Consider the following 25,262-nt stretch of genomic DNA (forward strand, 5'->3'; position numbering starts at 1 on the left):
GATGATTTTTGATTGAGTTGCTAGCATTTCAGTTACTTTGGTGACCTTTTATTCATACGAAGCTTATGTTCTCATGTTTTGCTTAGTAAAGGCAAAAGTTAAAAACACAATCTTAATTATATTGACCATTTGAGGAAATGAAAACGTTAGACTTCAAAAGACGGATTGAGAGTACTTACTGGGCAAAAACCCACAAAGTGACAAGTGTGATAGGGGCATAGGGCCCAGCGAAGGGTGGGTATTCAAATGATACGAAAATAATCACATGGCAAACGAATAAATAAAATTATTAAGAAAACATTGTTGCAAAAAGTTTAGAATTGCATGGGTTATGCTTGTTGTTACACTGTTACGGTGTTACCTCTATGAAACAGTAGTATGATCCGGCCTGCAAATTTGAGGATTTTACAGCCCTTCCACAACGAGATCGTTAGGCAATCTTACGCTACATATGTTAGTGTTCAGACGGTCAGAATTCGGAATCCATTCCTACTCTACACTTCCCAGGAGTGGTGGCGGCCGTGATCGTCGTGCAGCACGCGCCCGGCATGCTTGACCTCGTACGGTCTTCGTTCCCTGAACTCCAGGGCGTCCTCTGCGATCACCGCTTTGCCATGCCGACGCTTGTGCCCCAAGTGCCCGGCCTCCCTGTGCTGCACACCGAGTGCCGGGTCGTGTATGTGCCGGTGGCCTTCTGCCGCCGCCTCGGGCTGCTGCCTGTGTAGAACGTGGTGGTGGCTGGGCTCGCTCTTGCTCCTCTGGTGCGCGTGGTGGTGACTGTGGGGGTGGTGGCCATGGCGGTGCGAGTGTCCATGGTGGTGGTGCCGGTGGTGATGATGGTGATGATGGTGGTGGCGGTGGTGGCCTTTCTTGTGCCTCCGGTACGTGCGGTCGTCGAGCCCCAGCAGGTCCTCCCACCAATCGTACACCGGGTCGAAGAAGCCTTTCTGATGAAGAAGACACAGGAGAAGTGCGCCTGCAAGCCACATTGATGACCAAAAGAAATGTTTGCTGAATGATGAGCATGGGTAACGTCACTCGTCACAGCATTTAGGGATCATTCGATGTTGAAATGTTCAAAGCCTAGTACCTGCAGGTAACGTAAAAAGTAGCAGCACCAACATGACGAGCCAGGTGATGCATGTGTACTGGGTATGGCAGCTGAAGTCAAAAAAGCTCCAACATTTGTTCATCCTGCTCCCAGATAATATGGTAAGAACGGAGGCAACAAGAAATTGTCAAAGATAATGAGCAAACTGGAAGGAATTGGAGCACCTGCAGGATTTGCCACTGAATAAATCAATCAGAAAATCCCAGAAGCTAAGCAAATAGCCTTTGATGGTATCAAAGAAACCCAAATCGTGGTCATTTGATGAACCGATTATCTACAGATGAAGGCAAGAAGCATCAGGGTTTTTGCGATAAAATGAATGATTTAATTGTTCAGGGCACACACAAAGCTTTCTCAATGCAGAGAAGAATATTGTGGCTGAATTGCTTATTCATACATAATAGTAATTTCATGCGACATGATTGTACAAGCATTTATAGTTTCTATTCTAGCCAAAGGAGCATACAGGTCGACAAAAAAATTTTCCGACAATTGAAATTGCTTTGAAAATCTGAAACAGTTTCTATGAGCATACAAACAAAACTAATGAATTCTAGCAGAATCATTAGGAAAAAAAACAAACTTTTCCGAACCTGTGTTCCATTATCAAGAACTGTAGCCATAGTAGAAAAAAGGCATTCTTGTCTGTCAAGTTCACTAAAATCTGACGCCTTCAGAATAGCTGAAATAGAGTATAGTGGCATCCGATATTAAGTCTCTAACACAATAACATTGTCAACACAACTGATGCTAAGCTGTACTGCAATTTTGAGCCCACCTGTACATTGATACTTTGCTGCTTTATCTGTAGATGCGCGCAAGTAAAATAAACGGGTACTTGCTTCATCCGGTTTCAGGACATAGTACTGCTCCTGAAAATCAGTAATGCAAACTTCAGGAGACTGACTCCAGTGAGAAGATAAACGGAGCAGGGAACTTGCTGATTGATAATAAGAAATAAGATGAGGCATAAAATTTGATATAGTAGGAATAAAATGTCCAGAAAATTCCTCTTAAAAAGAACATGAACTGTGCAGAGTGCAGACTAGTCAGGTAGCTGACTGATTGCATATTGAATGTATATTTACTACATTGACGACATATAAAATCTTACGAAAACAGGTATATATGTAAAATTTGGAGTAAACCAAAGTGGCACAAGTATGGCAACGGAAATGTGTACAGAAGTGCCAAACATGCACCCATGCAGACGAAAGTAAACATTACCTCCACAAAACTGATTCCACTTAAGCAGTTAAACTGCAAAAAGGAGCAAACCACTGGTTAAATTTCAACAAAATCAAAGTCGGGGTTTGCAGTCAAGCTCATCTGCTACTTTGATCTCGGATAACACAGAAGACACAAAAGTTCACACTCCAGTTGGCAAGTGAAGCAAGGTGCAAAATTTCTAACAGATGCATACCGTCAAGGTATACGAAGCCTCCAGTTTACCAATATTCTTAGTTGTGACCTTTGCAGTGCCATATTGACTTAAGGCTTCAAATGTTGGAACACTAATGTTGGTTATCTTCCCTGGGCTCCTGATGTGCAAGTACAATATATTAGACATTCTCCTAAATTAAAGAACATAAAAATGTAAAGAGCGGGACTTGATAAGAAACCTAGAGTACCAACGTTTGTTTCCCCTACCGTTTGTGAAACATGGCATAGATTTAAAGGGGCACTTGTTATTTGGATAGCATCTACTTTTAATAATAGGGCCATGGTCAACAAATATAGATATGGCTGTAATATCTAAATGGAAATGAGTATGAACACCTGATAAATATAAATCTGTCTGTACTTGCTAATTTGAAATGAGTGGGGCCATGGTCAACTGATTACCTCTGATACATGTATTCTATGTCATCAGCACTCAGCTCTATCCGTAAATTGCTATTACGAACTTCTGTCACTCCAATAGAAAAGGTATGAACAGTTGCATTCTGTGTAGGAGGTGTGTCAAAAACTGGACCCAACGTTAGCAAATGAGAACAAGATAGGAAAAGAGATGGAAACATTACTGGATGTTGATTGATCCTCTGAAACCTTCCCTGCACAACATATTGGGGCTGTTGTCTCCTGTTTATCCGATTTTTGTCAGACTGAAACATATGGGAGACAGTTTTCAAAGACTTGGTGCATAATAGGAGTAATTCATTGCAAAGAGTAGATAGTGGTTAGTCGCAAAAAAAAAATCAGATAGTGGTTTAATAAATAGGCACCTAACACTCGCTCTTTTATGGTGATCTCAGTGCTATAATATGAAATTAATGACAAAAAATCTGAATTTAAACTGAATTTAAAATATGATTCAGGATGGAGAGAGAGAGAGAGAGTGCAGTGTGGTCCAGTTGCTATATTGAATCTGCCCTAACCAGTAATAACCAATAAAGGTAATAGTTATCTTTGCTGCTCTTTAAAGGATTGATGCACAATTTCCCATCCTAGTGCAGGAAAAAAGGGAAAATTCCAGGGGCTGTTAACAATACCTCCAAAAAGGTCGATAGCTGATTGTACAAACAGCTCCCAAATGCCGATGCACAGAAGTTAGGTTGGTTTTGGAAAGCCTGATAACCAACACCAATCTTGTCACATTCGATACCTTCTGTAAAACGAACTCTCTCCAACAGCATCCACTTGCTATATTCAGCACCAAGGTTTTGTGGCTCACCACTACCAGCACCCTTCAATGTAACACATCAAAAAATGTTTTCAAGTCACATAATAGAACATTGCAAATACATTGATACAGTCAGGGTGTCTATTGTAATTTGGTGATGCACCTTCCTAGGGGTCACAAGATAGAAGTTCTCAAATGTTGGGATGCTGGTATAACCACTAAAATCACCAATAAGATTCACTCTCAGAAAATTGTCTTTAGAAACAACAGTTCTATTCTCCGGACCAACAACAACCTCCTGCAGTGCAATTGGGGAAAGATATAAAAAACACTTCTGAAGTCAGTGACATAACAAAAAATCTACTGCAGATTAGGAGTAAAACCCCTTTAAAACAAACTTCGGTTTTATAAGTAAACACCAAAATTCAGAATTTAGTTTCTAGACTAGAAAGAAAAACGATCTCAAAATAAACAAATAAGTATAAGCGTAGTAAGGTTGTGGAATTTTCTAAGCACAGTTCATGGGTATGTATGCTTAACCAAGCAAGAAACTGGCATTAGTAATTTGATAATTTATGCCCTAGTCCTCACGTGATACTAGTTGGAACTCTAATGCAGAATTTCAAATCCTACCGATACAGATGAACCTTTCTTAACTTGTACCCTGATGTTGAACCCAAGTAATCTTTTTCCAATTCCAAAAACATGGAACCTGTTTGTCAGAAAATAAAGGAATATCAATACACATGTTTATTATTAGTATAATTGTATAGCCTATTGTCGTACCACACTACCACAGTAACTTGTATTGTATCACAAGATGTATATACATGGCTATATATATGTGTGTGAAAGGAACCCCCCACAATGGGTGTGTGGTGTTGCCCCACATCATTGTCCCCGTTTATTTTACATTACATTTATTCAAACTGGACCTGAACAATTAATCGAGGATACCCTAAAGTAGTAGAAGAGTATATAAGCTTATTTTACATTACAATTATTCAAACTGGACCTGAACAATTAATCGAAAATACCCCAAAGTTGTAGAAGAGTGTAAGTTTGAAACGAGAAAGTATTCCCTACTTTAACAAATAAATAATATCATGCCTAATCAACATAACAAACTATATATTGTGTATCTAATATTGGAGCCATAGTCATGTTCAGAAATTTTACAGTCAAGTCATTAAGTCATAGCAAAGACATGAACATTTATTTCAGTTAACTCAGTTTATTGAGTGAAGGAATTATTAATACAATATAAACAACAGAGGTACATCACCAACAGTACGTACCAGTCACCTGGAAATCGTAGACAGTGAGCTGTATTAGCTTTTCCTTTGAAAATTTTATCAACTATAAATTAGATTGTGTGAAAGAGGTGTTAGGTCATGTACTAAAATAACAAGAAGGTAAACATTATTTCTGAACTTACAAACGTTTCCACAAGATGAAGGTACACGGCGGTTAGGACCACAGGGACAGCAAATAGGCTAGTGCAAGCCAAAGTAAAGGAAAACATGAGAATCACAAGGAGATTATAAATTATACAAGATATATAAGTAAAAACAAAAACAAAGGAATGTCCATCTATGTGCCTTGTTTTGGTTAATGCTAGCATGTCTCCCGCACTTTGCTGCTGGGTCACTTAAATAATGCCTACTGCCAAATCAATAATTCTCAACGTTTATAATTTCTAGTCGAGAAAGACTTACCTTTTTTCATGAAAAGATGTATTACATTTTAACTAAGCACTACCTCTTCAATCAATATGTAGCTAAAAAAAAAACCTGAGGTGTGTGTGGTGTGGTGTATGTGTTGGCTATTTGAGCCTTTCTTTTCCCTATCTTAATGCAATGATACGCAGCTCTCCTGCGTATTTCAAAAAAAATGTAGATAAATAACATCTCTTAAATATTTAAGATCTGTTACTGATAGTTGATATATCTATTTTGAATTCGACCGAGTATCAAGGGCCAATATTTTAGAAGTGACACTGAGCACATCAGCACATGGCATAGAGTGGATGTTAAACTAGGAGCCGATTTCTTATTAAAGAAAACTCAATCAATGCAGAATAGGAGGTTAAATACTATCATTACTATATACTGAGAAAATACAAAGCATATGGGTAAAATTGTCCTCACCTCTGAGTGCTCAATTATAGAACCGTTTTGATACCATAACCTGGCCATAATCATAGAAAAAAACAACATTGGCATATAAACAGAATTGGGAATGCAAAGTAAATTTAAAGAGTCTACAAAAAAAACTCACAGATATGACCCATGCATGAATACAAGGATCTACCGGAAGGCTTGCATTTTTTAAAACAAAATGAGCATTGACTTCCGAAATTTCTAAGAAATTTTGCTAAATATAAAAGAAATGGGGTTGCCGATATATATCTACTGAACTCCATTCTAAATTATAGGTTTTTTGACTTTTCTAGATATATCGAGGGAGTAATTGAAAAAAAAAAGAATAAATACGAATTGCGATATACCATACCTTTCACAAGCTCCAACAACATCAGCACCAGCATCTGGTTCACATTTGCGTGTCTCAACAAACTGTTCCTCAGGTTTGTAAGCAACATCCTGAAGAGACAAACAAAGAAGAATGGATCGAGTAATATAGTTGAATACACTGGTCCAAGAAATATTAAAAAAAACTGAGCCATCTGAACCAAAACTGCCGAGCAAACACACATGAAAATTTCACACAAATGGACCGTTATCACAAGTTCACAACCAAAGGCACGATCAACATGTAGGTTTCCTGAAACAGGCCAAGTGATAGCAAAGCACATCCAATGGGTATCAGAACCTTCCGGCTTCCAGAGATTCTCTAATCCCACTCCCAACCCGGTATCACGTCAAATCTTTCTGAACGTGAGCCTACTACAAAACCATCACACAATTCTCGAACCAACACGTCAAATGATTGCTGGAACAGCCACAGATTGAGAAAATCGTTAAGAGCTTGCCATTAGTATGTTCTGCTCAAACGCCACAACTAAATGAAAAGACCCATTCCCCTAATTAATCCAAAACCTATCGACACACAGAACTGTGCAACTTCCACGTTGTGTAAAGGTACAAGGATGCATCGGAGTAAATGGATTATATGATCAAAGGCCACATACAAAACAGCAACGTTGTCATCAGAAGAGAGCACGATCGAGCAAATGGTTTTTACCCTGATGTAGTTGAGGGCGTAGAGCGCGTACACGGCGCCCTTGTTGACGGTAATGACAGGGGGATTTCTTATGGTCTTCGTTTGCTCCGTGTCGTTCACGTGCGCGACCTGCGCGACCAGCGACGCCTCCCCACCGCTCTGCACCCAAGACACACACACGCACACGGCACGCCGGCGCAGCCGCCGTCACTCAGAACGCACATACAATTCGAATGCGGCGGGAATGCCGGGTGTGGAAGAGGGAGTAGAGGCGCTTACGGATTCGCTGGGGACGGCCATGTCGACGACGACCTTTCTGTCGCAGGAGAGGCGGCCCCCCGCGCCCGAGTCGTCAACGCAGCTCTCCAGGAGGGACTTGGCGAGGACCTCCGCGCCGCCTGCGCTGCCGGCCGCGAGGAGCACGAGGAAGAGGACGGTGAGGACGGCGGGGAGAGGGGAGCGAGGAGGAGCCATGGAGGTTGCCGCCGGCGAAGAAGCGTTGCGCGGAGCGGAGGGGTCAGGAGCGGGCTGCGGATTCTGCAACTGCTAGTGGAAAAAAAAAAGCAACTTCGGCGCTTTGGCTTTGGAAACGAGCGCACCGGCGGGTAACCGTTTCTGTGGACTGTGGAGTGAACTTCTCTTTTTTTGGGACGCGAGTTTGTGGCACAATTTGGGCCTTGCCGGACTGTACCTCCAGTCATGGAAGGCCCTGTTTAACAAAATTTTTTGCAAAATAGACATTATAGTTTTTTTATTTATATTTGATAAATATTGTCTAATTATAAACTAATAACTAAGCTTAAAAAATTTATCTCATAAATTAGAGGCAAACTATATAATTAGTTATTTCCAACTTACATTTAATATTCTATACATATGCCGCAAAATTTAATGTAATAGCTAAAAACTTTCAAAAAATTTCTCAGAACTAAACAAGGCCTAAGGTACGTTAAAAATTTTTGTTTCGGCTGAAGTCAAAAATATCTTTACAGTATTTCTTTTGTGACATAAAAATTCTAATATTTTTCTTCAGGATTGGCGTGTCTCAAAGTTCTAATTATTTTTATAATTCATTCAAAAATTAGATGAGATATAGTAGAGTAAATACAAGAAAACTACATAGTAGAGCTACAGATATACTTACATGCTTATTTTTGTGTGGTGTCGGTCCAAATATAGGTCAAACTGTGAGGTGGGCATGTAACTTATTATGTCAAGATTCTAGGCTCAACACGGCTCATAATATTCATGTCGTGCCGTCTTTTGGACTATGCCATGACATCGCCCTGAAATGGCACGATGAAGTCCCAACTTTAGTGACGGGCATGTGGCTTTCATTTTTTTCCGGGCCAACGTGGACATTTGGATGGATGCTTGCCATAGCTTGCAGCGTCGTTGGTCATGATGGTGCAGTTTCGGGTTTTATAGTTTAGAGGGGTTTATAGTTAACCCTTCCTATGCCACGGGTTATATAGACTTTTTTACTATTGTTTGTTGATTCAAATTCAATGTCATGCCAGCACTCACACAATAATATGCCGCATTAGTGAAATCACCTTCAAAAACGTCTCAAGAGTTATTAAATAGGTTTTTAATAATTTAAGAGGTAGAATATCTTATTTGTAGGAGATGAATTAAAGTAGACAATCACTGATAGTTCTAATAGCTTAAGTTGATGTGATAGAAGAGGTGGGAAATTCATTTATACTTCAACACTTCCCCTCATATAGAGACTTCCTCAGATCTTTGATGTGGGATAGGAGCGAGCAAAAGTATTTTATTTAATTGCGCTAGAAGGATTTGAAGTTGAGATTTTTGGCTTTAGTATCGTATATTGAGTGTGTCGTCTACACTCTATGTTAGCGGAGGAGCGGACGAAGACAACAGACCTTTTTGGCTGGTGCCATAGTTCGCTATGTTTCATCTTCGATAAATTGTGGCGCCATATAAAGTGTGGTGGCAAAATCGAAACCACACTTGTGGCAAAGTTTGACAAAAAAAAAAGTCTCACAATAGTCGAAAATATTGGAACAATCTTTGGTAACGAATCAAAGAGGCCCAGATATTGGTTGTAGTGGCGAAAATCTGAACTTAGAGAAAGGTTCAATCTTTCGAAATTAACTTTCAAATTTCGTCAAACGATCGGTTTCAACCAAATTTCCTTAGCAGAACTCGTTTGATCAGATGGATAATGAAGGCTGAAGACCTGAGTAAATAAAACTAAGGAAAGCTGCTAAAAAAATGTTAAAAAAGTTGACGACTAAAGCGCCGTCCGTGGGGATCGAACCCACGACCACGTGGTTAAAAGCCACGCGCTCTACCACTGAGCTAGGACGGCTCGTCTGTTGCTTTTAAAATGTTTCTCATTTTTATTATGAGAACACCGCGCTACAAGTACCGGTCAGCGAAATAATAGACACTGACATTCTAAACAACAATTTTGAACAGGTATCAAGCTCGAGTTATAAACATACAACCGTCAACAAAACAGTTTACAAAGACCAGGAAACTCCAACCCAGCAAAGAACAAAGAACTTGTTCATATCTACAGACAAACAAACATAAAAAATGGTCTTCTGAATCTGAATACTACATGTTTCGCCGGAGAGTGTAACAGAAAACTGAGGTGTCTAGGTGTTGCACTTCCACTTAGATGTTGGCACGCAGTTCAGGTAGTGGCACCAGTGGCAGCCATCGTTCCCATTCTTCCCTTTGAAAAGCATCACCAGTGAAACCACAAACCTGCACCACAAGAAGTTTGACATCAGTACCATTCCAAGCTTTCACAAAAACAAGTAACATCTTAGTAGCTCGTCCAAAATTGAGCATTAGTCCAGAATGACGAATCTTTGCAGCAACATTTTCTGCAATATATGTTTAAACACGTAAAGACATGTCTACAACAAATATACTGAAAAGGTCTGATGGATTTACTTACCCAACTAACAGCAAGACGAGTGCCACAACCCACAAAATATACTGGTACGCTTTGTACTTGGGAGGTTGGTTAGTCTGTGGCAACTCATGGCGCTCCATCCAGCTAAATTGAGGCCTTGCCAACAGAACAAAACCCAAGAGGAAACCCGTCGCGAAGCCACCAATGTGAGCAAAGTTGTCAGCGTGAGGTAATATCCCAATAGCTAAGTTGAGTGCAACAATAAACAGGAGTGTTATTATAGCTGCTGCCTGCAATAGAAAATTAAGTAGATGAGCTAAACGATTATCATGCAGCTGGATAAAATAAAATGTATATTTTCTCTATTGCTTGTACTGGCCTTGTTGGAGTATATAGTCCAGTTCATGAGTAGCTCAGAAAGCATGGACCCAAGCAGGCCAAATAAAGCTCCAGAAGCACCAACAGAGATGTAATTGTTCCGTAGGAAGAGTGCAGACAACACGCTGCCACCAAAACCAGACAGTAGGTATATGGCACCAATGCGGACTTGCAAGCAGGAAAAACAGTGTCAGTGAAATGACCATGAAGGACGAATGATTGGAAACTGAAAATCAATGGTTGGAACGATGTTGGTGTACGATGATTTTTTTTTAAAAAAAAAACTTACCAAATCCAAATTGCTGCTCAAGGCGGATTCCAATAAACAGCAAACTTAGCATGTTCACAACCAAATGGATTAGGCCAGCATGGAGCCAAATGCAGCTAATAAGGCGCCACCCTTGGTTTTGATGAACAATTTTATTCCAGTCAAGAGCTCCCATTTTCTCCAAACTGGCAAATAAAAAAAAGTGTTAATACAATCATCCCATATATCTTGCCCTATCTTACATGGGCAGTGTAATGTAGATGAAATTCACAAGGACAAAACACAAAAGCCTCATGGCTACTTCGCAGCAATCCCAGTACACAAGGGCCTTGTTTACTTCCACCCAAAAACCCAAAAATTTTTATGATTCCCTGTCACATCGAATCTTTAGACGCATGCATGGAGTATTCAATATAGACGAAAATAAAAACTAATTACACAGTTTGGTCGAAATTGACAAGACGAATCTTTTGAGCCAAGTTAGTCTATAGCTAGACAATAATTATCACAAACAAATGAAAGTGTTAGTGTCGCAAAAAAAAATTTCCTTCGGAAACTAAACAAGGCCAAGTTACACTAAAAAAATAAGCATACATGCAAGTACAGCCAAAACAGGCAACTCCAGGGAGTGTTATTCTCAGCACATGTTCTGCAAAGGCCAAAAGTAAAACTGAGGCCCTTACACAAGTCAAACTAATCCCATGATTCCATCTACAATAGAACATGAAAGATAATAGTACTATATTACAGGATACTGCGCCTGCTACATAGCCTCCGACAGAAGTGTCAAAACTTAAAAGCATCCATCAATAATTCATTACTAATAGCCTCTGTGATTTTGGTATCAAAGGACTCCAAATAGATAACATCTAGGCAATTCATTGTGTTCATCTATCGAGTTGATTGGACAAATAAATCGAAATTTCAAGATTCTAGGAGAACAGTTGAAGGTAGGCGCGACGGATATCTGAATGCAGTCACATCGAGAACTCCCCTGCCTCGTGGACTTCAATAATAAATAATTAAAAGGTGAAAAGGACTTAACTCAAGGAATAAGGCAATTTAAGCTTTAGACTTTATAAGCAAAAGATCTTAAGTCTACAATCCTTCCAGACCACAATCTTCGAACGGCAACAGAAATGGCGAAAGGTTTCCTCCCACTAAAACTTCACCCCCAACAAAATTGCCTTCTCTTACCACAAAGCGTGAGCTTTAAACCCTCGAAACCACCCAAACAAGATGCAAAATTTGCTCAGAAACTAGCTGCAAAGATGGTAAATTCTCAAGTTTCCGCTACTGGTACCATCCCTATCGAACCGCAAGGTCCCAAACGCGAAATAAATCCATCCCCCCCCCCACCCAATTCCACCTGAAGCACACCGAAATCACTCTAATTGGGGGGGGGGGGGGGGGGGGGTCATACTTTACTTGGTGTACGCACGTCCGCACAGGTGAACAAAACGCAAAGCTTGTGCAGCGACAACGTACGTGGAGGATGACGGCCCGAGCAGCGGGTTCTCGCGGAGCGGCTGGAAGGAGAAGCGGCGGAGGAACCCGGCGACGCAGCCGCCGAGCTGGCTCCTGTTCTTGGGGCAGTTGTTCTCGTACATCTCGACGACGAACACGGCGATGCAGGCGACGATCACGGTGGGCACGAGCCACGGCCACCACTTCCGGTCCTCGAACCCCTCGTAGCCGCCGTACCCGTACCCGTACCCGTACCCTCCCCCCGGCGCCGTCGCGACGCGGCCCTTCCCGTCGCCGTCGCTCGCCATGGCTTCTCCTCCTCCTCCTCCTCCTCCTCCTCCTTCCTCCCTCACGCCTGCCCGCTTGTTTCCCTCCTTTTTCGCCTGCTTCAGTGGAGTGGAAGCCAAGGGGTCGTCGCTCAGCGGCTCAGGTGGTGGTGGTGGCTGTTGGCTGTTGCCGCTCGCTGCCGCTTCGGATGGGTGTCGCTTGGAAGCGAGGAAGGCAGGCAGGCAGGCAGCAGGGGAAGGCCAGCGGCGAGAGATGATGAAGTGGTGTGGGTGCGGTGCGGTGCGGCTGGCTGGGCTGGGGGCGCCCGAGACAGCGACCGTTAAGGCTCGCGGTGGGTGGGCCGCCGTCAGGCTGGCGCGCTGGGCCCGCGGGGCGCCGGGACCACCGGGCGGTCAGACGTTGCTGTCCGCGGGCTGGAGCGGTTGGGTTCACTTGCGAGGAGGAGCTAGTGCCGAGTGGGGGTGGGGCGGATTAACTGCTCTGCGTGAGGAGGAAGGAAGGGAAGCCGGACCGAGCTGAGCGGAGAGGATATCCGCTCCCGCTCGCGCGCGCCAGAGCGGATTACGGCGTCGCCGCCTCGACGGGGGTACATGCGCGTGGCGTGACGTGACGTCGTGACGAGGAGGCGCGCGCGAAACGTGTGGAAGGGTGGAGGCGCAGGAGCTGCGGCACGCCACGGCACCCGCAAAGTGATTCGTGGGCGAGCGAGCGCCGACGCCGAGAGCGCGTTGAGGTGGCGCGTTTTTGTCGCCGGGCCAGGAGCTGGCGTGCCACGCCTTCGCGCTCGTACGCGCAGGAGCCAGGAGAGGAGAGGAGAGGAGACCGACCTCCTCGCGCCCGCCGTCGGCTTCCGTAGCTTTTACCTGGTCCGGTACGGCACGGACGGGGTAGGTAAGGTAAACCTCTCGTAGTCGTACGCCAAGTCGCGAGCTTCCATTCGATTTGTGGGTGGGCGCTGCTCATTGCTCCATGGGGGGTTGCCGTATTGGAGGCGATGGTGCCTGGTGCTGTCAGTCTGTCACCGTGAACGGGACGGATCTGGGTCTGCTTCCTCCAGCTGGGCGGAGCTTCGCGTCGCGTTGCGTTGCGGCCGACCGGGATATAACTGTGCGAGATCCAGCATTTTGTGGGGAACTTTTGCCGCTGGTCCATGCTGTCCGGCGCTGCATTCACGCGGATGCAAAACTGGACGCCGCGATTGCGTTACGGCTCCTGCCTCGTCGTGGCCGTCGTCCCGTCGCGACGGAGGTCGCAGTTGCTTGCACGCAGCCACGCGCACACCCCCGGCCGCGGGCACGGCCCCGCGTCGTGGCCTGGCGATGCATATGCATGGGTGCGCGGCATATTGGAGCGTACTACGCGGTCCGCTGTCCGCACCACACGACGGCCCCGTCGCATCGCGCTAAGCGTCGGTGGCCGACTCTCATTGCGTCGCGTCCTCGAAAGAATAGATCCATGCAGCTATGCTTCCACAGCACTAGCTATGGCCACTAGCCAGCGGCATCGCCATGTGGGACTGTCAGTGTGTGCTTGCATTGCCGTTTGCTTTCACGTCGCCCATGCATCTCGCATTCGACCGCGTGCCTGTTTTTCTTGCTCCTCGACAGCGATAGCTCCGTTGCATAGCTGTGAGCACGATGCCACGCCACCAGAGGCCAACTGGACGAGCAGTGACTTCTCACTTTGTTTTCAGGTAGAATAGTCATTTTGGTCCCTCAACTATTACTCCAAGCTCATTTCATCTCTGAATTTTTAAAATGACTGTTTTAGTTCTCAAAGTATACTTTTAGATTCAGTTTCATCCTTCTATGAAGATGGTCGTTTTGTTGTGTTCTAAGCTCAATTTCATTTTAAAACTATTAAAGTGTATTTTGTTCTTTAAACTTTTATTTTTTAACTCAACTTCGCCTACGTGAAACCCTGCACTATTGCACATCATTAGCTCCAACACCACTAGCAACTAAAGATAGAAAAATAATATTTATCCAAAAACTCTTTCATGGCTATTGATAATTCCAAGCTATTATTTTTAATGTTACCTTATAATTGTACCATTTATATATATCCAACTAAATTGATATTTATGGGAGCAATTATAGTTACATCGAACACTATTTATTCTTCAAGAATACATGGATATATTGAAACATTAGCAGATCTATAATTTTGATAATTTATAGATGAAATTATGCTTAAAATATAATGTTTTATTTTTTTAATAAACAGAATTGAGTTAAAATTTAAAAGTTCAATACACTTTGATAGTTTATGGATGAAATTGAGCCCAAAATACAAAATTTAAGGACTGCAACGATCATTTTCATAGTTGTAGGATAAAACTGAGTCTAAAACTAAAGTTTGAAGACCAAAATGATCGTTTTAAAAAATTTAAGGACGAAAATGAGCCTCGAGTAATAGTTGAGGGACCAAAATAGCTATTGTGTCTTTCTTTCACCTTGTTAGCTAGGCTAGCTGCCAAGCTCGGCGGCAGCTGGTACTCAAGTATCACTATATCAGTGCTCAATCAGGCAACCGCAACCACCTTGCAGCAAGCTATCCACATGGCAGAAAATGGCTTGTGCTGTTGTGCAGTCGTGCAGAGTGCAGACCGTCCATCCACTCAAAGTCTGTAAACCGTTGTCATTGCCTGGTAAAAGCTGTGCTCTGGCGACGTCCCAACGCTTCAATCATTTCCACGCGGCAAAGCTGTTGGCCTTGGCCTGTTGGAATCAATTCAGGATTAATACTTCATGCATAATTCCAAAGATTCAATGTGATAATTTTTTTTGAAACATTCTAAAACTAAACAAGACCTCATTTCTACAATTTTGACGGACGTTACTTCCCTGGAACAAAACGGCATTGTTCCCTGCAATTTCATTTGAATATTGGGGTCATTTAGTTGCATTCAGTCGTTCGCCGCGCCACAACCAGCGGCAGCCACAAGGTAATTTAAGCTGTTGTTTGGTTGCTGAGAAAGCTAAAGTGGCAAAAAAAGAAGTGCAGAAACTCGCCATAAATTGTGGTGCTTGTTTTGAACACCACAGGGTGTGGAACGCGATGGCATGTACGTAACTAAACAGGCTCATACATGCGTGAACATTCGGTAATAGTTTGAATTAAAATTTACCCCATATGTTACAAATTATAAGACATGTTTTGTTACTCCTTAACACCGTCGAAGATTGATTGATATGGTGCCTAGTCACATATAGTGAATCAATATTGTACTCTATCTGTTCTAAACTGTAGGACGTATTGCTTTTTGTTTTGTTCTTGCTCGCTCTTATCCAATTTTGGTTGTCAAGCTCTATGCTTTGTTGCTAAATAGTGAGCACACACACGACATCTGGATTTTGGCATCACTACGATTCAGATTATGTCTCCGAACAAAGCCTTGTTGCTACCGACCACTCATACCCATAGCATGGATTACAATTGGTATGGTGGCATGAGGGGATACAAACCAAGATACAAGGGAACTTGACAAGCTTGTGATACATGACCGCTACACCGGCAACAATTAGATCACGACTACTAATGGGGCACGTATGGACATTCATCGATTGTTAAATCCATTTATACACCGTGGTTGTGATCTGTTCCCTCACGGTGTCCTTCGTGCCTTCCAAACTAAAAAAAATCTTATCTCGATTCATCACTTTACTAATGATAACAATACTTTTATTGAGTATCACCCTGATTTTTTTCTTGGTCAAGGATTAGGACAAAGACAATCCTTCTATGCACAAACGTATAGATGATCTCTATCCCTCTGCAATGCCACCATCAATAAACAACCACAATGTCTCTCACATGTTGGCATAGTTGGCTTGGTCACCAGATGCAGGACTTTAGAAGATAGGATACTCAACTCATCTTACACGTAGGAGTGTTGAGGTCAAGAGAAGACGAAAAGATCCAAGAAGGAGGAAGCAACAAGCTTTGCCAGAATTTCAAGGATGGGTGAGTGGAGAATACACAAGCTCAAGTTTAAATGATGAGTCAAGCAAACCACCCGCTCCCCTAAGCCAAGCCTCTTTGCCAAATCATCACCAATATGCTTCATGGCTATAGGTAACAAAATCAATGTAAGTGATGAATCCTCTAATGATAAAGGAATGAAGAAGAGATGGTCTTAATTAAAGAAATGATCTAAAAAAAATTTGCTACCGTTTGCTACATTACTCAAAGTAGTTGAAGAATGCAATGCTACCTTTACCACTCATTATGAATCATTTTAAACAACTTTAATTCATCAGACAAGGAGCATTGTGAATTTAGATCAAAATTTGAGAGCCTTAATACAATGAGCCTTCCTTATGCATGTGTACACGTCTTGCTCAATTCCAATCTCGAGGGTAGATGCCTCCACATTTTGTGATCTAATCACTTGCAATGAAGTTGTGTTGAGAAAGTTACTGTAGAAACTTATGATGACTCTATTGTGGAGGAGAATGAAAAATCATGCAAGAGGTGGAGAGGCTCAAGGAGGTGGCCAACTTGAAGGGCAAGCACATCTATGTCTCGCACAACTAATTGTTCTCCATGGCTTCCTTCACTTTATTGATCTATCCATTCTAAATTATAATTCATTATTTCACTATTCATACTAATTCTATTCTAAATCAAAATTGTCTAACCTTACTGAATTGTGTAGAAAAAATGCATATGCATATGCAATACAAAATCATTTTATTAAATTCTCCATATAAACTATGTCTTGATAGTTCATTTATTTGAACTCACTGATTTTAATATATTTTTCTAAAAGCCTATGTAAAGCTAGAGAAGTTAGATTTAAAAGTTATAACAAAAATAAAGTGAGCTATAATATATCATAATTTTTTGAGATAAATTGTTTGAATCGTGGTGAAGAATCCCTGACTATCACTCTTATAGAGGTACATTTATTATGTATTAGAAGCATATTTCTAGTGTTGTTATGAGAATCATGAATAAATTTTAATAAATAGTGTGATATACTGATGTGGATAAATAAATGCATGCTAGTGAATGACATAGTTTGCCGACATGAATAGCTTGCATGAATAGATAAGTGTTATAATTATATACGCTAGCGACCGGATGATGTGGATAACCTGCACATCAAAATAGAAATTTTTATGGAGAATAACTTTATAAAGAACTATGGATTAGTGAATTACGTGGCATACTGACATGGAGAACAACGCTTGTGTGTTCTAGTTGACGTGCTAGTGAGTATTAAATGTATGTGATAGTGCACTACTGAGGTGAACAGTTTACATAAGAGATACATAGCTAATATGATTTAGAATTATAAGAAAATAGATTTGCAAAGCACCAAAGTAACGAGGATAGTAGTTGTGTAACCTAGCTTTTATTTGTTAAGAAAACTTCCTTACTATTCGAAGTTTGGAGACGTCTTTATGTTGTTTTAATAGTAAAGTAAATGTTCTATCCTATATAGCTATCTTTTATTTTAAACAAATCAATTTTTAAATCAAACAATCTTAAATTTAACTAAATTTACAAAAAAAATCAAATAAATATATTATAAAAGTATATTTTATTATGTATATATGTTTGACAACTCTGAAAATTAATGTGATTTAGGACAGAGATATATAGGAAGGGCGCTGTCCATTATTACAATAAATGCACCAACAGAAAAGAGCAAAGGTAATAGTTCTTTTAATGAAAGTGCTAAATCAAAGCACATGCATGTGACGTTACCAAATCCGATTGCTAAACTTCAAACGGCGACAAGTGAAGAACTCCATACGAGTTTGGTAAAATAATTCCCTATCTTAATATTTTAGGAAAAAAGAGAAAGACAGTCTTCTCCAAAAATTTAGTAAAAGAACTCTTTAAATATAAAAAGTTGTCAAATATCATTCTTAACTCATAAGTTTAAAGTCGAGAGAACTCTCCAACTCTCCTCCTAGGACATGTTTTCACGGCACTTTCTATGCAACCCTCTGATTTGGCCACCACTAGTATGTACCAGCCTCCATTGCCGCCGCCTTGTAGGTCAACAATGTCGCTCTGTGCTTGCCTCCGCGGGTGTTTATTGATCTTTGATTCAAAAGCATGACATGCTGAAGCCCTTCTTTGAGGCTGATTTCACCAATAAATTACTGTAGCAACATCTTCAAATCACCATTAAATTTTGATTACAAATTAATATCTTCACTATTTAGCCCCTCTTGTCTCCCATCCTGGATCCACCCCTCCATGTGCATGGCCTACTATCTTTACATATGCACATCAGTTGCATTGGCTGGAAGGCATGGAAGCTAGACACGAAGCTGGCACTAGCATCAATGCGGTGCCGACAGAAGATGCGGTTTTCTTTTCAATTTCTTCGTGAACAACATAATAAACAAAAAAAATTAAATGTGGGTCCTACTATAACTTTTAGAAAGTTATTATAGGTAATTATTGGAGAAGAACAAAAATTAAAGTTGCTATTTCTTTTATTCACTTGCTAAATTGATTAGTTCAACAAGTAAATTATACCAAATTCCTAGAGATGCTCTTATTGTATCTAGAGCGAAACCTGATTCAGTGAATGGCTTTGAACACTAAAACCAGATTAAGGGCCTTCTTGATACATATAACTACTCCTTCTGTCCCTAAAAACTTTAATTTTTAGAGTTGTCTTAAATCAATTTTTTATACTTTAACTAAATTTCTAGAAAAAAACGCTAAGATTTATAGTACAAAATTAGTACCATTAAATTTATTATAGAATATATTTTCATAAGATACTCATTTTATGTCATAGATATTGATGCTTTTTCTGTAAAGTTAGACAAATTTTAAAAAGTTTGATTTACACGGTTTGTAGGAATTGAAACTTTCGGAGAGACTACTTACTAGTTAGGACTAAAAATCAGCATAAAATAGCTGTAGTTGGCTGGCTAGTTGGTTAGCTAGTTGATAGGTGTTTAGTTCCCAAAAAATTTTGCAATTTCTTCTAAATTCTCTATCACATCGAATCTTTGCGGTATATGCATGGAACATTAAATATCGATAAAAAAATAACTAACTGCACAGTTTGCTTATAATTTGTGAGATGAATCTTTTGAGCCTAATTAATCCATGATTGGACAATATTTGTCAAATACAAACGAAATGCTACAGTATATATTTTGCAAAAAATAGAACTAAACAAGGCCTAACAATTAGTTAGCGATTTGGCTAAAAAAATTAGCCTACTTATTAGCTATCATGTTTGAATGTAATAGAGCTAATTTTTAGCTAGCTAAGAGCAACTCCAACAGTTTGACTATTCTTGTTGTGGAAGCTATTTTAGAATTTGTAAAATAGAAAGTTGGCTATTTCTTGGTTTTCGCTGGCCATATATAGCTAAATATTGACACAAGCTGTATGATTGTGGAAAATAGCAAGTCTTTTGTGGATCTTTTTTTTAAAGAAGTTTCTACTCCTACTTTACAAAATGGCTAAACAATAGAATTTAACTACTAATTTTAGCTATGCTCTTAGAGTTGCTCTAACAATTAGTTCATGTATGCAAATAGACCCTAAACAAATAACTTTCTTTTTCTTATCAAACATAGCAATATCGTTCCAAATAAGGATATGTTTGATACACATGACTACTACTAGTTAGAGCTAAAACATAGCCCAAATAACTATGTTTCGCTAGTTGGCTGGCTAATAATAACTAGTTAAAGATGCTAAAGGGTTTCTAGCCTTGTGGTTAGAGCACCTGGGTAGCATCTAGCAAACCTGAATGTGAATCTCTGTGGGATCGAATTTAAACAAGTCTAGAAAAAAAAATAGGTTGGGTTTTCTCTAGTTGGCTTTGATTAAAAAGTATAAAAATAGGTTAGGATTTTCTCAACTGACTTCGATAAAAAAAATAACTAGCTGAAGACTTGACGAAAAATTAACCTACCTATTAGCTCTTTTGTTTAGATGTATTTAGCAATTTTTTAACTAGGTAGCAATTAGCTCTTATATTCAAACATGCTTCAAATCACATTGTCTAACATAGAACACTAAAACCAGTCGGAAATGTGCCTATGTACGAGCTAGTGTATATCGTTTTGTCTTAAGATTGTTTGCATAGTTTGATTCCATCATTTGTTTTATTGTTGAGATAAATATTTTTGAGAGGGCTTATTTTCAAATGTAAACCTAGAGACTCCGCCTCACATGAAGCGGCCCAAAATTAAATGCGACCTGTACCATCTCAGAAAGGCCTGACCCAACCCAACACTTCCTCCACCCGCACCGGCAAGGTCAGTCACCTCCCCCTTTGCAGAATCCCACCCCAAGTCTCGATGCTCCGCCGCATAGCCGCCCTCCGGCCGCCGCCGCGGGCGGCCACGCCGGTGGGGGCGATTGCGGCGCCCTATTCCTCCAAGTCCACGTCCATCCCTCAGAAGCAGCAGCGCGTCCGAGACCATGCCTTCGATGGCATCATGGAGGTCCAGAAGCGCGTCCGCCGCTTCCACGCCCTCTACTCCCTCCTCCTCTACGCCGCCGCCCCCACCGCACCGTCCCGCGCCGGTGGAAGTGGCGCCGTGTCCGTCCCCTTCACTCGTCTCGGCGCCCTCGCGCGCCGCCAGCTCCGCCTCGCGCCCCTCGACGCTGGCCGCTTCCTCCTGCGCCACGCGCACGCCTTCCACCTCTTCCTCCACCCCGTCCACCGCATGCTCCACATCCGCCTCACCCCACGCGCCGCAGCGGCGCTCGGCGCTGAGGCCGACGCCGTCGCCGCCGCGCTCCCCGGCGCCTCCGTGCTACGCCTCCGCAAGCTCCTCCTCCTTGCGCCCCCGCACCGCCGTCTCCGCCTCGAGCACATCCATCTCCTCCGCCGCGACCTCGGCCTCCCAGACGATTTCGCCGAATCTGTCATCCAAGCCAACCCCTCGCTCTTCCGCCTCACCCCTGACGGCTTTGTCGAATTCCTGCCGTCCCCCACCGACCCGCCCGACCTCACCGTCGCCGCCGTAGAGCGCGCTCGGGAGCGCCACTACCGCGAGCACCGCGCCCCCGGCTCCGCCGAGGAGGACGCGCGTTTCGCGTTCCCCATTCGTTTCCCGCCAGGGTTTAAGATAGGCAAGTACTTCCGGATCGCTGTCTGGAAATGGCAGCGCCTCCCCTACGCTTCGCCCTATGCAGACGTCACGGGCCATGATCTGCGCTCGCTTGAGGCGAAACGCCGCATGGAGAAGCGCGCGGTCGCTGCTGTCCATGAGCTTCTCTCGCTCACCGTTGAGAAGCGCACCACATTGGAGCGCCTTGCGCTGTTCCGTGATGCACTCGGTGTGCCCAAGAAGATCAAGGAGTTCTTGCTGAAGTACCAGGGCATATTCTACATATCCACGAGGGGGAATCAGGGGAAGCTGCATACAGTGTTCCTCAGGGAGGCGTATTACAAAGGGGAACTTGTTGATCCAAATGCAATACATGCTGCAAGACGGAAGCTGGAGGAGGTGCTCATGATCAGCCCGCAGAAGGCGAATTTGGACAGAATGTTCACCAGCATGGGCCGTGGGTGGGATGAACTTGGTGGCAGCGGCCGTGGTGGATCTGAACTGAGGGATGAGTTTCTTGGTGATGGACGTGGCCGTAAAAAGAGTGGTGACGCTGATGGCGCTGAGAGTGGAGAGGACTCGGGTGTTGAATCACTGTACATTGAGTGAGAAATAGAATCAGATATGAAGGCTCTGGACATCAAGTTGCAAGCTTGATTCTGAGCAGGCACCCCGTTCCCTTTGGACAAGGTTAACTTCTTGCATTGGTGTCATCACTGTTGTGTCGTGATTTGAAGGGATGTTTTTTTTTTCTCTTTTTTGTGTGGGAGGGGGTGGGGATTTTTCAAAGATCAGCTTGTAGTGGTCAGTTACAGAGTTTTACTTTTAGTGGACAGTCACCACAATGATTCAAGTTAGAACTATCTGACATTTGGGCTGCCATTCTTATAGAAGTATAGCATTTCTAGCTAATTGGTCAGCTATAGATGAGTTCCCTTTGGACATCTATAGCATTCTTATAGAACTATCAGAGTTCTTTTTTGTAGGAATGTGGTATAAATTTCCTCTTATGTTCATATCCATGATGGTGCCTTAGTAATATCACAATGTTCCTTCATACAGGTGATGAGTTCAGAACTATCAGCAAGGAAATCACATTCATGAACCTGCAATGAGTCAATAATAAGATGGAGCCCGAGGAAAAGGCTAAAGGCCTCCGCATAAAGGGAGCTGAGAAGTTTTTGCTTCAAATAAGATGGAGACCGAGGAAAAGACTAAAGGCCTCCGCATGAAGGGGCAAATTAGCCTGAGAAGTTTTTGCCTGAACGTGTAATCTACAAGGGGACTGCAAACCACGATATGTTCTGTAAATGCCCAGACCATTCTCCTAGCATTGATGTATGAGGCATCAGACCTGCAACAACAGCTAGAAAGGGAACTACAACGTTCATAGTTACTATTGCTTCAAGGATTCTGAAACCTGTTATCAGATATTTGTTGTTCAACAAGGCAAGCTTTGTATTGAGCCTTGCCTTTTGCACAGCCTTTGCCTGAAAAATGATACAGTGGATAGGCAACTTTTTTTTTTCAGTATCATTCTGGTCAGTAGGCCACTGCAAATATAATGTAAAAGCTCAGACCAAGAGCCTTGCAGGAAATCAGATTTTGATAGCTAGAGCAGAATCGAACTAACTGCTTGTGCAAAACTAAAATGGAACAAAATCGAACTAACTGCTTGTGCAAAACTAAAATGGAACAAAGATACCATTTTCAACCATATTACAGTGTGCACAGTTGGAGTAATATCTTTTCAGCAGGCTGTTTTTTTTACTAATGCTGATTTGTTGTGAGAGAAAAATATTGTTTATGGCTGACTGATTTGGATCATAAGCTCAAGCGAACAGGGAGATGGGAATATTGAGAAGCCTCGAGACAAACATTTAACTCAACGAAGGATTTGTTTATTGCTCCATATTAAATCAATGACAGCTTCTGTGTGATTATGACGGTGAAGATTACTTACAATTTAATGATTTTTTGTAGTTGTGGGATTTGCATAACGTTATTTACAAAATCTGGACAAATAAATGATAGCAAAGTGACTTTCCATCTTTTTGGATGCGTCAGGCATAAATCTGTGAATAAATCTGCTACATTCACAGGAAGGTTGAAAATCAAAGACTCCTGTTTAATGCGTTCATGTATGCTTATCCACGCGGGACTCCAAATCTGGTTCTAGATAGAAACATTACCATCAAAGAGCTGCCATTGAACAGCATTAGGCCTTGTTTAGTTCACCCAAAAACCAAAAAATTTTCAAAATTCCCCGTCACATGCATGGAGCATTAAATATAGACGAAAATTAAAATTAATTGCACAGTTTACCAGTGAATCGCGAGATGAATCTTTTAAGTCTAGTTACTCCATGATTGAACAATGTTTGTCAAATAAAAACGAAAGTGCTACAATCCCGAAAACCAAAAAGTTTTCGGAACTAAACAAGGCCTTAGAACCAAAAAGTTTTCGGAACTAAACAAGGCCTTAGACAAAAATATATTTTGAGATTCGAGAACTAGCTCCCCAATAAGAAGTGTTCGGATATATAGGGGGGGATTGGGCCAGGACTTGTATCAGTTCTTGGTCTGTACTAATACTGTAATACTTAGTTTGCCGAGGGTTTTTACACCTGACTTTGTTTATTTGGCATGCAGTGTTTATGCACCATCTTTCAGTTGTTGGTTTCCCATAGGCACTGTTAGGTCCATTAGCTCATAGTCTTGACTACTGAGCAAGTCTAACCTGACTGTGAGGTTCAGCAAAACAAAGGCTGAGTTCTTGGCTGCTAATACTAGTTCATTAGCTAAATTGCTTGTCAAACAACTGACTGAAACCTTTGCTAAAGAAATTTTTGTGTTGGACTTAGGTACTCGGTAACTACACGACAATCATATGTTGGAACCTAATCAGCTTTAATGATCTTTCAGACATTTCTCTTATCTGAATATAAGCAATCCCTTGATTATCAGTAGTGGGTTTTTTTTTTCACTTTCCTGTTAAAACTAGGGAGAATAATAGAACAGAGAAACAAATATTGTGATCCGGCTTTTGGGGGTACCTTTATGTTCATTCAATGAACCAAGCTTTGGAGTATCATCAAAATGACAATCAATAGACAGAGCAGAAGGCGATGATGAAATTAGAGTACAAACTGTACATGACTAGTCCATTCATTTTGGAACAGAGGTCATGACAGTTTTTGTAGCACTGCAGTTGACCTTATTCAGGTCTGATCAGTGTTGGCTATAAAAGCCGGATGTCATGCTGATAGGTCATAGTAGCTGGTTTGTGTTGTCACTGTTGAACATCTGAGTTATACACTGAACAGATAGATGCACGTAGTGAATTCTTGACTTGACTAGTGCTGCTTGTGTTACTCCATAGTACTGCCATTTGAAATTTGCACTTACAAAAACAAACCTTAGGAGGCCAATAGATGGAATCTGTTGTGACCTACAGTTATCATGTCTGGCATTATCTGGAAAAGTTGATGAGCCGTGAAGGTGCTGTGATTTCCAAAATGTGAACTTTCAGAATTTTGGAATGGACTGCAATTGCGAAGTTTTTACTGATTCATTCCATCTTTGTCGAATACTACCTCCATTCCAAATTATAAGATGTTGTAACTTTTCTAAATTCATTGTGTTTTGTTATGTATTTAGACATAAACTATATCTAAGTGCATAGTAAAAGCTATAAATTTAAAAAAGGCAAAACGTTTTTGACCTAAGCAGACTCTTCGTCAGTTTGCCACATGATATTGTCAGCACTCACTAGCAATAATGACGTTGTCTCATAGGAGTATGTATCTCACAAGATACTAGCGCTTGTCATTTCTCATCTGGCCTTATCATTTGACGGGACTTGCTTTTGCTTGTTTTTTGCTTTCTAGCTACTCCTATGTCTTTTCTTTTCCGAAAACCTGTCAGTATCTGCTAGTGTTTTTAGATGCCGGAGCTTAATACTCTGGTCTATTTCTCGCTTAATTTGTTGTT

At 41.7% G+C, this 25,262-nt stretch overlaps 3 protein-coding genes and 1 non-coding gene across 4 annotated transcripts; 1 reads left to right on the top strand and 3 right to left on the bottom strand.

The window, feature by feature from the left end:
• Positions 282 to 7,423, bottom strand: LOC8054877 (protein HAPLESS 2-A). Its single transcript, XM_021454327.1, has 18 exons — positions 7,197 to 7,423; positions 6,939 to 7,076; positions 6,249 to 6,337; positions 5,885 to 5,924; positions 5,173 to 5,230; positions 5,033 to 5,093; positions 4,368 to 4,446; positions 3,898 to 4,032; positions 3,604 to 3,798; positions 3,136 to 3,216; positions 2,957 to 3,057; positions 2,535 to 2,652; positions 2,339 to 2,371; positions 1,890 to 1,983; positions 1,705 to 1,793; positions 1,276 to 1,385; positions 1,091 to 1,194; positions 282 to 976 (listed from the first exon to the last, which is right to left on the bottom strand). Exons 1-18 carry the CDS (start codon positions 7,389 to 7,391, stop codon positions 495 to 497), a joined length of 2,202 nt encoding a protein of 733 aa, XP_021310002.1. The 5' UTR covers positions 7,392 to 7,423; the 3' UTR covers positions 282 to 494.
• TRNAK-UUU lies at positions 9,184 to 9,255 on the bottom strand. The gene has a single exon. It is a non-coding gene; the product is annotated as a tRNA-Lys (tRNA).
• LOC8054878 (RHOMBOID-like protein 2) lies at positions 9,319 to 12,597 on the bottom strand. The gene is made up of 5 exons (XM_002462655.2): positions 11,948 to 12,597; positions 10,481 to 10,644; positions 10,193 to 10,359; positions 9,856 to 10,103; positions 9,319 to 9,659 (listed from the first exon to the last, which is right to left on the bottom strand). Exons 1-5 carry the CDS (start codon positions 12,232 to 12,234, stop codon positions 9,548 to 9,550), a joined length of 978 nt encoding a protein of 325 aa, XP_002462700.1. The 5' UTR covers positions 12,235 to 12,597; the 3' UTR covers positions 9,319 to 9,547.
• Positions 20,476 to 22,885, top strand: LOC8054879 (protein ROOT PRIMORDIUM DEFECTIVE 1). The gene is made up of 2 exons (XM_002460504.2): positions 20,476 to 21,960; positions 22,333 to 22,885. Exon 1 carries the CDS (start codon positions 20,512 to 20,514, stop codon positions 21,877 to 21,879), a length of 1,368 nt encoding a protein of 455 aa, XP_002460549.1. The 5' UTR covers positions 20,476 to 20,511; the 3' UTR covers positions 21,880 to 21,960; positions 22,333 to 22,885.

Source organism: Sorghum bicolor, chromosome 2 (genome assembly GCF_000003195.3).
Source record: "Sorghum bicolor cultivar BTx623 chromosome 2, Sorghum_bicolor_NCBIv3, whole genome shotgun sequence".
Classification (NCBI taxonomy): Eukaryota; Viridiplantae; Streptophyta; class Magnoliopsida; order Poales; family Poaceae; genus Sorghum; species Sorghum bicolor.

Bases quoted from the DNA above. Each gene is read 5' to 3' on its own strand.
- LOC8054877 (XM_021454327.1), bottom strand. From the start codon at position 7,391: ATGGCTCCTCCTCGCTCCCCTCTCCCCGCCGTCCTCACCGTCCTCTTC. The intron at 4,447-5,032 runs GTACGTACTGTT...TCTGACAAACAG, and splicing joins CTACGATTTCCAGGTGACTG to GTTCCATGTTTTTGGAATTG. The intron at 2,372-2,534 runs GTATGCATCTGT...TCCTTTTTGCAG, and splicing joins AGGCTTCGTATACCTTGACG to TTTAACTGCTTAAGTGGAAT.
- LOC8054878 (XM_002462655.2), bottom strand. From the start codon at position 12,234: ATGGCGAGCGACGGCGACGGGAAGGGCCGCGTCGCGACGGCGCCGGGG. The intron at 10,360-10,480 runs GTAAGTTTTTTT...CCTGCTTGCAAG, and splicing joins TGAGCAGCAATTTGGATTTG to TCCGCATTGGTGCCATATAC. The intron at 10,104-10,192 runs GCCAGTACAAGC...TTTCTATTGCAG, and splicing joins GGACTATATACTCCAACAAG to GCAGCAGCTATAATAACACT.
- LOC8054879 (XM_002460504.2), top strand. From the start codon at position 20,512: ATGCTCCGCCGCATAGCCGCCCTCCGGCCGCCGCCGCGGGCGGCCACG.